The 16,975-nt window shown below is 40.4% G+C and overlaps 1 protein-coding gene across 1 annotated transcript in view; it reads left to right on the plus strand.

The window, feature by feature from the left end:
- Positions 1-2,145: 2,145 nt before the first annotated feature.
- Positions 2,146-16,975, plus strand: part of si:ch211-106n13.3 (vWFA and Collagen domain-containing protein) — a 28,466-nt gene continuing 13,636 nt past the window's right edge. The window contains exons 1-19 of the mRNA XM_029642713.2: positions 2,146-2,272; positions 2,511-2,625; positions 2,814-3,374; positions 3,525-3,687; positions 3,877-4,108; positions 4,280-4,453; positions 4,617-4,694; positions 4,829-4,840; positions 4,950-5,036; positions 5,183-5,236; positions 5,341-5,394; positions 5,488-5,541; positions 5,838-5,891; positions 6,186-6,236; positions 6,345-6,398; positions 6,933-6,986; positions 12,554-12,607; positions 16,541-16,585; positions 16,811-16,864. Of these exons, the coding sequence (XP_029498573.2) occupies positions 2,532-2,625; positions 2,814-3,374; positions 3,525-3,687; positions 3,877-4,108; positions 4,280-4,453; positions 4,617-4,694; positions 4,829-4,840; positions 4,950-5,036; positions 5,183-5,236; positions 5,341-5,394; positions 5,488-5,541; positions 5,838-5,891; positions 6,186-6,236; positions 6,345-6,398; positions 6,933-6,986; positions 12,554-12,607; positions 16,541-16,585; positions 16,811-16,864 (1,929 nt within the window). The 5' untranslated portion in view covers positions 2,146-2,272; positions 2,511-2,531. The remainder of the gene's footprint in view (positions 2,273-2,510; positions 2,626-2,813; positions 3,375-3,524; positions 3,688-3,876; positions 4,109-4,279; positions 4,454-4,616; positions 4,695-4,828; positions 4,841-4,949; positions 5,037-5,182; positions 5,237-5,340; positions 5,395-5,487; positions 5,542-5,837; positions 5,892-6,185; positions 6,237-6,344; positions 6,399-6,932; positions 6,987-12,553; positions 12,608-16,540; positions 16,586-16,810; positions 16,865-16,975) is intronic.

Raw genomic sequence — 16,975 nt, forward strand, 5'->3', positions numbered from 1 at the left:
TCTATGGAATCTATAGATGGTGTCATTTCTTGGGGGACTGAGGTCTAAATACCCAGCAGCACTTTCTACTCCAGCCATACCATTGGTCCCAATGCAATACACTATGGGACCAATGGAATGAGTGGAGTGAAAAGTACTGCTGGCTATTTAGACATCAGTTGCCCAAGAAATAAAACCATATATGGACTCTACAGACCATACTACTGATTATTCCCAACCCCACTTTTACCTCTGCAAAGAATTATTATTTTTCTCTATAAACAAATATGTAATTCCATATACATTCTATTGCAGTGAATGGAGTGGGTGGAGTAATGAGTCACCAGCACATTGTATTAAACCCAATGCCCAGCACAAGTGACTCATTTAAGTTTTGCAGGCTCTATTGAGTTATTTCAATTACATATAATTGTATTTTATTAAAAGTATATTTATTTAAATATAGCAACATACCAGTATTGGTGTAAACTTTCTAAAGAAATTCTGGTATAAATTAATACAATATCAAATTATCAATGACGTTTTTCAAAGGTGGTTGCAATCACCTTTGAACAAATAAATGGGTAATTTGACATACAATATAAAAATTATTATTTATATCAGCATTTCTTTAGAATGTACAAAAATAAATTTGATATTGCCAGTCTAGCATGTCTTTGCAGGGGGACTCTGCAAACAAAAATGTTTTAACAAAAATCAGCGATCGTGCTGCCAACAATATCCTGCTGTTAGGAGAACGGTAATATTTACGAGCGCTCATGACTATACCACTTGAAATTGCATCGCTGACCCCTCCCAACTTTCATTAGCTGCTGCTGGGTCCTAACTTCATCTAGCAGGACATCGGGTGGTGATAATGGTGATAACTCATTGCACCCGAGTTATATTCGCTCATGAACGCTAACAACATGTTTTTTTAAATAAATGTTTCAATACATTATTATTCCGTTCTATAACATTTGATTTAATTATATTTGCTATATGTGGCATGAAACTGTTAAACGCGCAGTTCACTGAAATATATTCACACAATATTGCTCACAATGTAGTTTTCACATTCAATATCTCAGATAAAGGTCATGTAAATAAATTGGGTTGTATTATTCTGTATGAGTTTTCTTATCTTTGTCGACAGATGGCAGTATTTCATTACAATCCACCAGGCCCTGTAGTTTGCTTCAGTAGATTACACCAAACACTGTATAGACCTACTCTTGTCTTGAATAAATGCGTTATGAAACACTACCAGGTAACTCACAAATTTCAGCCAAAATGTGATCAATTGGTATAGACTAAGAATCACATGCCACTTTAAGGAATGGAACACTACTCACTTTAATAATGTTTACATATCTGGCATTACTCAACTCATATGTATATGCTGTATTCTATACTATTCTACTGTATCTTAGTCACTTAATGTTTACATACTGGCATTACTCATCTCATGTGTATATACTGTTTTCTATACTAGTGTACTGTATCTTAGTCACTTAATGTTTACATACTGGCATTACTCATCTCATGTGTATATACTGTTTTCTATACTAGTATACTGTATCTTAGTCCGTATTGCTCTGACATTGCTCGTCCATATGTACAGTCTTGGCCAAAAGTTTTGAGAATGACACAAATATTAATTTTCACCAAGTCTGCTGCCTCAGTTTGTATGATGGCAATTTGCATATACTCCAGAATGTTATGAAGAGTGATCAGATGAATTTCAATTAATTCCAAAGTCCCTCTTTGCCATGCAAATGAACTGAATCCCCCAAAAAACATTTCCAAGTCGTTCTGGATAAGAGTGTCTGCTAAACTACCACAATGTACAATGGGAGCTTTGGATTGAGCAGCAAGGGCTTTTGACCGTCTGCTCCACAAAATGGAACCAGATAAACAAGAAAGTATATTTGACCTATAAAGCAGCATATGATTTCAGCAACAGATTTGACGCTACAGTACCTCTCTCAGGTGGCTGCAGACAAGCATGCTTCAGAGGCTGGGTGTAACCACTCCCCTATAATCCACATCCCAACCCAAAGCCACTAGGTTCTCATTGAGAAGTCTCAGGTCCACGTCACAGTTTGGTTTGGTATAAAAAGGCTTCCAGGAACATCTATTCATGTCTGCTAGCTATGTTACAGCCTGTCATCTTGTACAGCAGGGAGTAAGTAGCCTGTTTCAGTAAATCTAGACGCGCTGTGTTACTGCAGGACTGTTTGCATTTACATTGATGAGTGGTATATTGACAGCTGATGAGTAAAGAGTGAAGGTAAGATAACTGTCTTAACAATTGTTAAAGTTTCTCTTAAAAATGTACTGGAGTAATGGGCAAAAGTCAAATCGATATTCCTGCAAAACATGTACAAATAATGTGCAGTTTTGGGTACAACATTAATTTATCGCATAGGACTTTGAAAGTCATTTTTTTACATGTTTTGCTATTATTGGCTTAATCATGTTTTGCTAGCTTATTACATATTTACTAAAATATGTATTTTGCCATTTAGTTTGTATCCTGTTGATCAACAATGAAGAAATGGATATTAGGATCCGTATTAACATGGATGTTCCTTCCACATCTGAGGGGAGATCATTTAGTGGAAGATGTTGACGTTCAAGCGGGTAAATACATTTTTATGTATTGCATTTAATGATAATGATTAACATTGTGCCTGCAATTTCTAACTAATATTACTACTGTACACAGGCCTATAATGTCAATATTGTCATATTAATGCAGATTTATAAAGACTGGTTTTGATGTCATTAGCCAGCGAGGTGGGTAAGATTTCTTCTTTCCTTGATTCCAGGCTGTAGCACAGCATCAAACGACCTGGTTTACATAATCGACGGTTCCTCCAGCGTGGGCACTCCAGACTTTGACTTGGCCAAACGATGGCTGGTCAATATCACCAGAGGCTTTGACGTGAGCTCCCGTCATACCCAGGTGGGCGTGGTCCAATACAGCGACACGCCCCGTCTGGAGATTCCGCTGGGCAAACACCTGAGCAGCCAGGAACTGGTCAGTGCCATCAACACCATCGGGTACCTGGGGGGCAACACCCAGACGGGCAGGGCCATCAAATTTGCCACGCAGCACGTCTTCCCGTCCTCCAACCGCACACAGCCTGCCAGGAACCGCATTGCTGTGGTGCTGACAGATGGCCGTAGCCAGGACGACGTGGTGGACGCGGCCGTGGAAGCCAAGGCCCAGAATATTATCCTGTTCACTGTGGGCGTGGGCAACGAGATCACCAACTCCGAACTGGTGTCCATGGCCAACAATCCCCCCTCTACATATGTTCTCTATGCTGAGGACTACAGCTCTATCGCTAACATCCGAGACGCCATGGAGCAGAAGCTGTGTGAGGGTGAGTCTGGGATCCTGAGGCTAATGATAGCTTAGATAGCTTATTTTGAGACATTTCCATAATACACAGTGCATGTGTCATAAACCTCCAAGATGAAATAACTGTGGTCTAAACTGACTTGCTCTCTATGTCTGTCTGTCTCTCTCTCAGAGTCTGTGTGCCCAATGCAGATCCCTGGAACAGCCAATGTAAAGGGATTTGAGCTGCTGTCCAGAATGCAGATCGACATGAAAGCAAAGAAAGTCCAGGGCTCGCTGATGTCAGAGACTTCCTACTTGCTTAGCCCCCGACTGGACCTCACCGACAGCACCAGGTAGGGGGACCGACCGTTTACACACACACACACACACACACACACACACACACACACACACACACACACACACACACACACACACACACACACACACACACACTCTGACAGTAAACTCCTTAGAGCTCACATGAGATTTCTGTAACACACTTCTACATACAGTATGACCCATTTTTATTGATCCTCCAGGGCCATCTTCCCTGAGGGTCTGCCTCCCTCCTATGTGTTTGTGGCCACTCTACGCCTGAAGAGCCCCACCAACCATTTGAAGTTGGACCTGATCAGAGTGCTCTCTCAGGACGGGCTGAAACAGTTCGCTGTGACCCTCAATGGACTGGAGAAGTCTGTCATCTTCACCAGCACAACCACCAGTGTCAACAAGAAAGAACAGTGTGTCATTTTCAATGACAGAGGAATTAAGGTCTATAGAAACACACTGACATAACGACCCCCAACAACTTTGGACTGGTTTCCTGGACACATATTAATCCTAGTGCTGGACTAAAACGCATGTTAAATGTGTCTGGGGAAACCAGTTCTTTATGTTTTGAAATGGTAGTTACCTACTCAGCAAGTTTAACTTTTTCTACAGAGACTCTTTGACTCAGAGTGGCACCAGTTGAAGCTGCTTGTTAAACCCAGACGTATCATCTGTTACCTGGACGACATGCAGATAGAGGAGCAGCTACTAGAACCTGTATTTCCCATCTACATCAAAGGAAAGATACAGGTCGCCAAGAAGGTCAAGATGGAAGCAACTGTTCCTGTGAGTAACAATGGGTGTTGTGCAAACTTAAAGAAATGCAACAACCAAAAATGTACAAATAATGGTTTGCTTTCATTTTAAGGGAGTTTCTATATTTAGATGAACTTTTTTTACTATAATGACACAGTAACATGACTATGTTTGTCTTGTAATCCTTCTTTAGATTGAGATACAAAAACTGAGGCTTTACTGCGATCCAGAGCAAAGTGAGAAAGAGACAGCGTGTGAAATATACTCTGTGGTGAGTGTAATGATACTGTAACTACGAGACTCATAATTTACTTCCACATGTCACTGAAGGTTTCTATTGAAGGCGGGTGGGCAAAGATAATTTCATCTTCATATCATTATCGTTCTCTATTTATTTCTATACAGGAGGATGACAGGGTGAGTATGTTTGTTGGTTGTCTGTCTTTACATTACATTGTAATTATTACATTACATTTGTAGACTTGTTGGGTTGTTCCTGTTATATTAAATAGTTTTCTGCTCCCAGTGTCCTCTGGACAGACAACCTGCAGCAGTGGAGAGCTGTAACTGCCCTCTGGGGAAACCTGGGCCTCCTGGTCTTCCTGGGCCTATGGTGATAATTCAATCATAAATAATTCAATCATAAATTGATTGAGAGATTTATGACAAAACAGCTGTACAGAACAAAATGCCAACTCCATCAGATGGATGACTATATGTAAATCTCTAGTTCATAGCTTGTCTGTTTGAACCCTGTAGGGCTTCCGAGGTGAGAAAGGGAGGGAGGGGCCACCTGGTCCTGACGGTAAGCCTGTGAGTACTGGCTATCTATCTTAAATATATCTCATTTCAAAACATGAGGATCAATCATACAGTATGGTGATTCTGATGAATTGTTGCTAATTTTCTTCGTGAAGGGGAAGTCAGGTGAACGTGGAATGGCAGGAGAACTTGGGAAGAATGGGAACAATGTGAGTGAAATATATGTCACTACAATTTCTGCATTTTGCTGATTATACTTACTGCCACTGTGTTTGTAATGTTGGTTTCATTATTCAACTTAGGGCGAAGCGGGCATACCAGGGCATAAGGGCGAAGCAGGACTCAATGGGGCCAAAGTAAGCATCATGAGATAGGTTCACAATATACTGTAACAAATCATTGTCATATCACATAGTTCTTTGTATGGCTCATCATGTTAGGTTAGATTACTTGTTAGATATTACTGCATGATTGGAACTAGAAGCACAAGCATTTCTCTACACTCACATTAACATCTGCTAACCATGTGTATGTGACAAATAGAATTTGATTTGATCTCGCTATTAGATCTAAAGGCCCCGGGCCTTTATGTTACTGTAGTTTTGAATTGAGGTCATGTCTTTGTGATTGAGCTGATTCATCCTGGCTGCAGGGTGACACGGGAGCACCAGGCCTTGAAGGCAGACCTGGCCCTCCAGGACCTACAGTGAGTCATGACCCTTTAATAAAGTGTAATTATAGAGAGACACACACACACACACACGGCTGTGGGAGCAGCCCAGCATAATAGGCAGACTACTAAGCAGGTGCAAGTAGTGTAGACATGAATGATGAAAACAAAATGCCAATATCCAGTTTAATTTAGTGTTTGTAGACGATAGACGTATTCTCAGACTACGTTAATAACACACTACATACTCCGAGGGAGTCAGGTCTTAAAGACCATATAATGGTGGCGGTGCCAATAGACAAGGGTTTTAAAAGACTGTTTCCATTGTAGGGACCTGAGAGACAACTTCAATTGGAGGCCACAGGAATTCCAGGAGAAAAGGTAAGAGACAAACTTTGTCAGAAATATTTTATGGCAATTGAATGTGGTGCTATATTTTGTTGACTCTTTAATGCAGACATTTTTTCTCCAACATTTTCATATGTACAGGGAAGTCCAGGTGAAGCAGGAGCTCAGGGACCACCAGGGGAGCATGGACCACATGTAAGCTTGTATACACCTATTATGTATGTTGACCTTCATGTTCATATCTGTGTAAGGTGTGGAACTGTCTGGTATTCAACAGCATTTTCTTCATCGCTGTATGAGAAGTGCTATTTATCCTGTACTAGGGTTGGGCGATATCTAAGGAGACCTCTTCTACAATATATTGTGATATCCGTTGTTAATAACTTTGCACCGTTAATGATTAGATACTTCCAGACTGCAATTTTTATGCTTATTTTTATATTAAAGTCACATTCTCATTAAATAACCTCAGTATGGCGAAAAAAATAAAGCTTAGTTGATTCATTTAGACTTCATTTTCAACATATTTTCATTTTCAACACAACACCCTAACGTATAAAAAGGAACAGTTTTTCACAATATTTGATTTAATCATGTTGGCCCAACACTATTCTGTACAACAAAACATCCTATGACAACAGTACAGTATCAGTTTGCTTGTTGGTCAGAGGGAAGTCCAGGGTTACTATACAGCATTTTATAACTGAAATGATGTTGTGTTCTGTGCAGGGGGACACAGGGCCAGTAGGAAAGGATGGTTTTGTTGGACCAGCTGGAGTGAAGGTGAGCTGAGATTTCATTTCACATTCCTTCATAAACAAGTGACATGGAATAGTCTGTAGGCGATGGCAGATGTGACATGCAAGGGACTGCGAGCTATGTGACATCTTGTTAGAGATGATATCTGTGTTTTTTGGGGGGGAGGGTTCAGAGGGAATATTTGTGGTTAATCTTTCCTTTTCCTATGGAGTTGGTGGTTCCATAGGAGGAGGTTTGAAATGTTAGAGTTTCACTCAGAGTTCTATATAAAGACACTTCCACAAGCTAGTCTAGGTGGCGGAAAGTCTGCATAAGCTATTTCTAGAGTTGAGGTGGTGCGTGCGGGAGGTAGGAACATTGTTAGTTCACTTGTAAACATTGACTAAAGTATATTTGATGTTCTTTGCTTTGGTTGGGAAGAACAGGAAGCAGGTTACCCAGATTTTAACTGTATATGTGTTCAGTTATTTTGTATTTTTTTAATGAATGAGGATAATTTCATTACCCCATTTGTGGATAATTACTTTTTTTAGCTAAACCCTATAACCCTGTGTTTAATTAGATGTTGAACTGATGATGCTTTCAACTACATACTGTAATGCAGGCTATATTCAATGAATACTCATATGCCCATCAGTACCTAGTAAACTAGCCTTAGACTTAAAAGGTTTATTTTTCCTGAGGGAACTTTGTGGTGTGTGCGCTGGATCTGTAGTGGATCTAGGAGATCCAGGGACACAAAGGATCGTTTCAGCTTCCAGTAGTAGTATGTGTAACCTGGCTCGCTGCCTGACGTGAGTTTGGTGTTCTATAATGAGGGGTGAGCGCTGCAGAGCGGAGCGTGGCTTCTGTTCCTGCAATCTATTTTCAGAGCTCTGCATCTGCCCCAGCATCTGTTTATCGCCCAGGGAACATGTCCCTTCCTTTTGGAGTGGTGTAAATTAGTGACACCCTACCATTTACCGGCTTATTAAACTATGCACACTTACCCGTAAAGTAGCTTTGATAAAGGTCTTGGCTTAGTAAGATGTTTGTGTCGTCTTGCAATTGGAGAAGGAACGGTTTTGTGAGGGATGTGACATTTGCGCACTGTAACCATGAAAAGTACAAGTATAACCTCAAACTGGTTTGCTGAAATTGTAAAACACCAGGGATGCCACCATTTGATTTAACTGTAAAAATCTTCTGTACACAGATAATATTTATCTTGGTGGAGTGACATATTATTTTGAGTGTAGTTTGTAATTGCAGTGAGTCACTGTCATGGCTAATGGTCATCCTCTCGCTCAAATTCATTGAATAAATACTTTTTTTGGAACTCCTTGGCTTATTATCAGCTAAATGTGTCCTAAATATGTATTTTTTTATATACATTTTTTTCCCAACCTTCCCTCTCATTTTGGATTAGAAGCCAAGGTCCCCAAATAATTCTTCAAGCAAAACCCCAGCTTTTCCAGCCCAGCTCCCCATCCCCAGTCCCACCCCCAGTTCTAGCCTGCTGGTCTGGATCCAGTGCATGATCAGCTAACCGACTGGTTTGATGTGGTGGCCCAGATGAAAGCCTGTTCATTGGGTTGGGTTTTCACAGTGCGGCATGGCTCTGCAGCGGGCTTGGCTGCTGCACTCTGTAATCACGGCCCTGAAGCTCACAGGACACAGCAGCTGTAAAAACCAGACACACCATACTTTAGATGTCGGAGAGGTTTGGTTTAACCAGCCAGCGTACTTGCATTGACAACAATAGGAAAAAAAGTCTATCAGTACCAGGCTACACTTGGATCAAAATGCACAGGAATGTTTTGAGACGCTTGCATACAATTCCATGTGAAACTTGAATGAAAGTTACATGTCAGATGAAGTCTCATAAAGTTTTGGGTAATTGCTATCCTAGATGAGTAAAAATGGTTGTGTGGAAATAATGTCATAGTTTTAAGTTACAAAGGATTCCTGTTGTAATTCAGAAAACAGCTTGGTGTGAGGTCCTTGTGATTTTTCATGCACGGGAAGGAACCATGTTCCGCCGTATGTAGAATGAAGCAAGATTGTGCAAAGATGGGTTTTCTGCTCTTGCTTTTGAGGCTGTGCCTTACTCTAAAATCCTGTCACTGGAGAGCTGGCCCTCCTGTAGGCTTTCAATCCAACCTCAGTTGTAACTAACATGATTCAGATTATCAACCAGCGAATTATTAGAATCAGCAGAGAGGAAGAGGCAAGGCGTGAGGGATAACTGGGCCCAAAATATGTTTTCTCTAGCAGGTGCAGTTTTTTTGTTTGTTTCACTTAAGGAGGTTTTGTACGGAGTTCAATGAGAGTGTTGACTTTGGTTAACAAAAAATGTAATGGTTTATTTGCTACGTGTGGCTTATTTGATTGAATAGATGTTTCGTAATGCTTAGGTTGTTATGAATGTACTGATATAAGTAGGTCACGTGACATCCTGGCAACTTTGAGAAAAAACACTTTATATTGGAGTTGTGCCTGTTGTTCACACGCGTCTCTGCCCTCTCATTTGCTAGAATGGTCTTGCCTCCTCCCGACTGCTTTCCATTTTTGAAGATATTTGTTTAAATTGATAGAGCGGTCACTGGAGTATCTGGTTAATATAATGGAATCAAGTGCGCTAGATTAGGGTTAGATTGAAAACCTACAAGAGGCTAGCTCTCCAGGAACATGGCTAGAGAGCCCTGCTTTAGAGTAAGGCACAGCCTCAAAAGCAAGAGAAGAATACTCATTTTTGCACAATCTTGCCTAAACATCCATGTCAAATAGAATGCTTCGTTCCACACGGGGAGAAACATTGTTCCTTCCTGTGCATGAAAAATCACAATACTTTGAAGAGATTAGAAATCTTGGAAGGAGTACCTACAGTGGGGAGAACAAGTATTTGATACACTGCCGATTTTGCAGGTTTTCCTACTTACAAATCACATTGTATGATTTTTAAGTCATTAATTTGCATTTTATTGCATGACATAAGTACTGTATTTGATACATCAGAAAAGCAGAACATAATATTTGGTACGGAAACCTTTGTTTGCAACTACAGAGATCATACGTTTCCTGTAGTTCTTGACCAGGTTTGCACACACTGCAGCAGGGATTTTGGCCCACTCCTCCATACAGACCTTCTCCAGATCCTTCAGGTTTCGGGGCTGTCGCTGGGCAACACGGACTTTCAGCTCCCTCCAAAGATTTTCTATTGGGTTCAGGTCTGGAGACTGGCTAGGCCACTCCAGGACCTTGAGATGCTTCTTACGGAGCCACTCCTTAGTTGCCCTGGCTGTGTGTTTCGGGTCGTTGTCATGCTGGAAGACCCAGCCACGACCCATCTTCAATGCTCTTACTGAGGGAAGGAGGTTGTTGGCCAAGATCTTGCGATACATGGCCCCATCCATCCTCCCCTCAATACGGTGCCGTCATCCTGTCCCCTTTGCAGAAAAGCATCCCCAAAGAATGATGTTTCCACCTCCATGCTTCACGGTTGGGATGGTGTTCTCTGGGTTGTACTCATCCTTCTTCTTCCTCCAAACACGGCGAGTGGAGTTTAGACCAAAAAGATCTATTTTTGTCTCATCAGACCACATGGCCTTCTCCAATTCCTCCTCTGGGTCATCCAGATGGTCGTTGGCAAACTTCAGACGGGCTTGGACATGCGTTGGCTTGAGAAGGGGGACCTTGTGTGTGCTGCAGGATTTTAATCCATGACGGCGTAGTGTGTTACTAATGGTTTTCTTTGAGACTGTGGTCCCAGCTCTCTTCAGGTCATTGACCAGGTCCTGCCGTGTAGTTCTGGGCTGATCCATCACCTTCTTCATGATCATCGATGCCCCGCGAGGTGAGATCTTGCATGGAGCCCCAGACCCAGGGTGATTGATCTTCACCTTGAACTTCTTCCATTTTCTAATAATTGCGCCAACAGTTGTTGCCTTCTCACCAAGCTGCTTGCCTATTGTCCTGTAGCCCATCCCAGCCTTGTGCAGGTCTACAATTTAACCCTGATGTCCTTCCACAGCTCCTTGGTCTTGGCCATTGTGGAGAGGTTGTAGTCTGTTTGATTGAGTGTGTGGACAGGTGTTTTTTATACAGGTAACGAGTTCAAACAAGTGCAGTTAATACAGGTAATGAGTGGAGAACAGGAGGGCTTCTTAAAGAAAAACTAACAGGTCTGTGAGAGCCGGAATTCTCACTGGTTGGTAGGTGATCAAATACTTATGTCATGCAATAAAATGCAAATGCATTACTTAAAATTCATACAATGTGATTTTCTGGATTTTTGTTTTAGATTCCGTCTCTCACAGTTGAAGTGTAGCTATGATAAAAATTACAGACCTCTACATGCTTTGTAATTAGGAAAACCTGCATATTCGTCAGTGTATCAAATACTTGTTCTCCCCACTGTAAGTGAATCATACTCAATCAAGTTTTGACCATGATGTGTGATTGATGTGATACACTTTAGCATTTTCAACAGTCTTGCAGACTTTCATTTTGCATAACCAACATTTTAGATTAAAATAGATAGATTCCGTGTATTGACATGAAAGGTTCATTTGATGACTGACTTGTGTGAACTTGTTCAGAACATGTTCATTCTGTATGTGAGTACAGTAATCAATGCTATATTTAAAACACACAAGACAAGAACACAATTCAACACCAACACCCTTTTTACTAAGAGTGTTCCAAAATAGGATTCCAGTGTCTTACAAAATTTAACTAATGTCTTGTAATTTGGCGAATCACATGAGTAATTGTGATATAGTATACAGTATTCATTATAGCATTTTTGGGTGCTATGTAATTTGAGATTTTGATAACAGGGTTTTTCTTGATTTCATGCCTTGGCTGCAGTTTTAATTCCTGAGCTTTTATGTAATTGAACATGCATTATTGCAGAGATGTAGTTACCATGGCTAAAACTGAAGAGCATTCAATAAGTTTGACAGTAGATACTAACTCCTTTTCTGGATAACATCTCCCACACTGTGTTGGTTACACATTTTGAAAGCCATAATCAACACTTGTCATCCTCAATATTTACAGCCATTACAGTTTTACCATGTCTTTTTATAAGATCATACAGACCTCTTATGTTGCTAATGATAGGCTCTTTGTCGCACGTGTGCCTGTTAGATGTTCAGGAAGGCAAAGCACTTCAAAAGCCGCCCTCTGTGTGTCAGGACCTATAAAACCACAGCTTTCCCTGCTTTACCTCCTTTATTATTGAAAACCTGACCCCGCAGCGTGTACTGTGGTCTGTGGTTTATATCATAAACCTATGTTGGAGGTGTATGAGTGTTTGAGAAGGAGCGTCTCTTCTCTCGTGCACTCTGTTCTACTGCTGCACTCTACACTCACCTTGGGAAATGAATAGTGTGTATGTTGTGTTAGTGAGGATTTAGAATATTTTTTTTTTGTTACATTTTTTGTTAAGAGTGATAGTTTTAAACATCACTGACGGGGTATGGAAACCCCCCCAACTTGAGGCGGTCATCTGTCTCAAAGCTCAATGGATATTTTCACATGTTACAGTAGCTATTTCAGAGTATATCAAGTATGCGAATATCATACTTCTGTTTTATTACGTTTAGGGTGAGAAAGGAGACGTTGGGGTTCATGGTGGTGATGGACAGATTGGAGTTCCGGTGAGTCTTCATTGTTCAAATGAAACGTTATTTCTTAATAAAAGCTGGAACCATTCACTAAGCCAGTCCATTTACTCATCATCCTCATCCACTCCTATGCATTCTACTACCTGCTCCCTTTAAATGATCATAGCAACTATGTTTTTCCAATATACACTAAAACCATGGATCGTTTATAAAGTCACCTAAAATGACATTAAGGACTTTTAAATCAGAATAGTCATGGTGTTTGCGTAGATTTTTCTCCAAATGTGGTGTTCATCCAACCACAATGTTTGCTACTTGGTGTATACATGACCCCAGGATCCACACTTGGTGTATAGAAAACTATTTATATGATTAAACATAAAAACATGTCTAAGCTTATTTGTCTATGCTTATCATCTGTCAGAAAAATTAAAATAGAAATTGATATAACACATAAAATAATAAACATTGTCCCTACCTTGTCCACAAAAAAAATATTTTAAGCCACATTTCCTCCTTGTCCACAATAGGAGCATGAAAACCTTGAGTAATATATACAGCTAATGTTTTAGTGTGGTACTGTGGCCCCTGGCCAGAATCTGAACCAGCTGGCTGAGGGAGCACCAATAACCACACCCATCTTGGCAGAATCTGTCTTTGGGTTAAACCTTTCACTAAAAATAATTTTGACCAATTGCTAAAAAGACCTGATAGCATCTGTGTGTAATCCATATGTAGCCTACATCCACTAATTACCTTGTTTCTACTAAAGAAGATTAAGTGCTAATCTCTAACAACCTTAATTTCCTTTTTCCAAACCATAGAAATATTATGAGAACCACTATGATGTAATATTCAGTCTCCTCTTTCATAGTCTTTGGAAATACTGCGTACAGTGCCTTCGGAAAGTATTCAGACCCCTTGACTTTTTCCACGTTTTGCCTTACTCTAAAATGGACTAAATTCTCCCCCCCCTCATCAATCTACACACAATAACCTATAATGACAAAGCAAAAACATTTATTTTTATTTTTGTAAATATATATTTTTTAAACGGAGATGACCTTATTTACTTAATTAAGTATTCAGACCCTTTGCTATGAGACTCGAAATTGAGCTCAGGTGCAACCTGTTTCCATTGATCACCCTTGAGATGTTTCTACAACTTGATTGGAGTCCACCTGTGGTAAATTCAATTGATTGGACATGATTTGGGAAGGCACATATCTGTCTATGTGAGGTCCTACAGTTGACAGTGCATGTCAGAGCAAAAACCAAGCCACGAGATCAAAGGAATTGTCCGTAGAGCTCCGAGACAGGATTGTGTCGAGGCACAGATCTGGGGAAGGGTACCAAAACATTTCTTCAGCATTGAAGGTCCCCAGGAACACAGTGACCTCCATCATTCTTAAATTGAAGAAGTATGGAACCACCAAGACTCTTCCTAGAACTGGCTGCCTGGACAAACTGAGTAATCGGGGGAGAAGGGCCTTGGTCAGGGAGGTCTCCATTCTATTTTTTCCATTCCAGCCATTACTATGAGCCCGTCATCCAATAGCTCCTCCCACCAGTCTCCACTGCTCCATTGAGTAAACAAGGGTTATGTGGGATCAAATGAATGATTAATGCAGAAGTACACCTAGTCCTAGAGGCTAATCAAAAATACTTTAGTAACTACCAGCTCTCACCTCAATGAGGTGGATGAGGTAAACATTGGGACGTTCTTTCCTGTTTTTCACCTATTTAAAGAGACCACTGAAAGGCCACCAGGTGGAGATAGACGATTATATTGACAACTTTATTTGTCTATCTGGTCTCTGTCTAATGCAATGCAAGCCTGTTTTTGTTTTTTTGAGCATTTCACAGACAACATTGAATTTAAGCTGGTCTGTTTGAAAATGGATACAGCAACTAATGTGCTTACCAAAAATAGCAAGAGGAGTTTGATAAATATTATACCATGAAATATTGACTCCCCAAAAATGTACGAGCCTGTAGTCTGGCTCTCGCACAACATGAAACCCTGTGGCTCGACATGTAGCTAATGTAGCCAGTGCCCTCGCATGCCATTCTCCAATCAAGCTCAAAGTATTTGAAAGAAAACAAATACTATTTGAACTTAGGTGTGGTGGCCAGTGCCCTCAGATGCCATTCTGCTGTGCCACTTTGCCCATAATTACAATGTTCCTGTTTATGGGGAAATCAAGTAAAATCTAACTATATTGAAAAATGAATGAAAGTTCTAATGAGCCAGTCAGCCAAGCCATCCTACAACTGTAAAATCCTGCAATGCATCACGAGGAGTGGAACTAACAGTTTATTTTGTCCTCTCTGCTAACTTTAATCATCATCATGGCTCCCTCCCTAAGTCCCACGAGTGTCATTACTTACTGTAGATAATGGGTGAAAGCTCTGACTGGCTGTAAAACTAGGTTGATATTGCGGTCATTGCCAGCCGGGTAAACATGGGAACTGGAAATAGAAAGTGGGCCTCTAATTTCATGTGCACAATATCATCATCATCATGATACAGCTTTCTTCCAGTTTCCAGGATATTTCAAGAGCAGTAAGAGACCCTCAGCTGTGCTGAAATAGAGCTGTAGAAATGATACTGTACATGTTTATTGATATACAGTACCAGTCAAAGGTTTTGACACACCTACTCATTACAGGGTTTTTCTTTATTTTTGACTATTTTCTACATTGTAGAATAATAGTGAAGACAAACTATGAAATAACACATATGGAATCATGTAGTAACGAAAAAAGTGTTAAACAAATCAAAATATATTTTATATTTGAGATTCTTCAAAGTAGCCACTCTTTGCCTTGATGATAGCTTTGTACACTCTTGGCATTCTCTCAACCAGCTTCATGTGGTAGTCACCTGGAATGCATTTCAATTAAGAGGTGTGCCTTGTTAAAAGTTCATTTGTGGAATTTCTTTCCTTAATGCGTTTGAGCCAATCAGTTGTGCTGTAACAAGCTAGGGGAAGTATACAGAAGATAGCCCAATTCGGTAAAATACCAATTCCATATTATGGCAAGATCCGCTCAAATAAGCAAAGAGAAATGACAGTCCATCATTACTTTAAGACATGAATGTCAGTCAATCCGGAAATTGTCAAGAACTTTGAACGTTTCAAGTGTAGTTGCAAAAAACATCAAGCGCTATGATGAAACTGGCTCTCATGAGTACCACCACAGGAATGGAAGACCCAGCATTACCTCTGCTGCAAGTTACCAGCCTCAGAAATTGCAGCCCAAATAAACGCTTCACAGAGTTCAAGTAACAGACACAATTCAACTGTTCAGAGGAGACTTTGTGAATCAGGCCTTCATTGTTTAATTGCTGCAAGAAAACAACTACTAATTGACACCAATAAGAAGAAGAGACTTTCAGGAGGACAAGAAACACGAGCGATGAACATTAGACCAGTGGAAATCTGTCCTTTGGTCTGATGAATCCAAGGGCTATTTGACCAAGAAGGAGATGGAGTGCTGCATCAGATGACCTCCACAATCACCCAACCTCAACCCAATTGATATGGTTTGGGATGAGTTGGACCGAAGAGTGAAGGAATAGCAGTCAACAAGTGTTCAGCATATGTGGAAACTGCTTCAAGACTGTTGGAAAAGCATTCCAGGTGATGCTGGTTGAGAGAATGCCAAGAGTGTGCAATGCTGTCATTAAGGCAAAGGGTGGCTACTTTGAAGAATCTCAAATATATGAAATATATTTATATTTCTTTAACACTTTTTTGGTTACTACATGATTCCATATGTGTTATTTAATAGTTTAGGTGTCTTCACTATTATTCTACAATGTAGAAAATAGTAAAAATAAAGAAAAACCCTTGAATGAGTAGGTGTGTCCAAACTTTTGACTGGGACTGTAGATATTTGCCTTTGTTTTTTCATAGTTCTCCTGAGTGTGATATCTCTGTTTTTTCATAATCGTCATAGGGAATCCGAGGCCTTCCCGGGCAGATGGGGCCTGCTGGACCTCGGGTAATAAACAGATCAAACTTAGACAATATAATCCAGTAGTTGGCCATGGCGCAATCAATGACTTGGTTGGCTCACCCTCTGTGTCATTATGACATTCTCTTTGCCTCCTAAGACAGCAAATGACTAATGAAATATTCGGTGAAAGAGTAACTGTAAAACCCTGTGTGTTGAAAACAATATAAAATGCCTTTTTTAATACATTTGATTTGACCTTGTTTTTACAAGGGGGAGAGAGGCCCACCCGGACAAGAGGGGCTGGTTGGACCAAAAGGACCTGAGGTAGGTGACAGATCGGACCTGAAAGTACAGTATGCTTGATGTTCATTACATATTTTCTTCTCTTTTCTTTTCACCCTATTGAAAATTAAATAATTATTTTGCTGCTCCATA

This window comes from Oncorhynchus nerka, linkage group LG9b (genome assembly GCF_034236695.1).
Source record: "Oncorhynchus nerka isolate Pitt River linkage group LG9b, Oner_Uvic_2.0, whole genome shotgun sequence".
Classification (NCBI taxonomy): Eukaryota; Metazoa; Chordata; class Actinopteri; order Salmoniformes; family Salmonidae; genus Oncorhynchus; species Oncorhynchus nerka.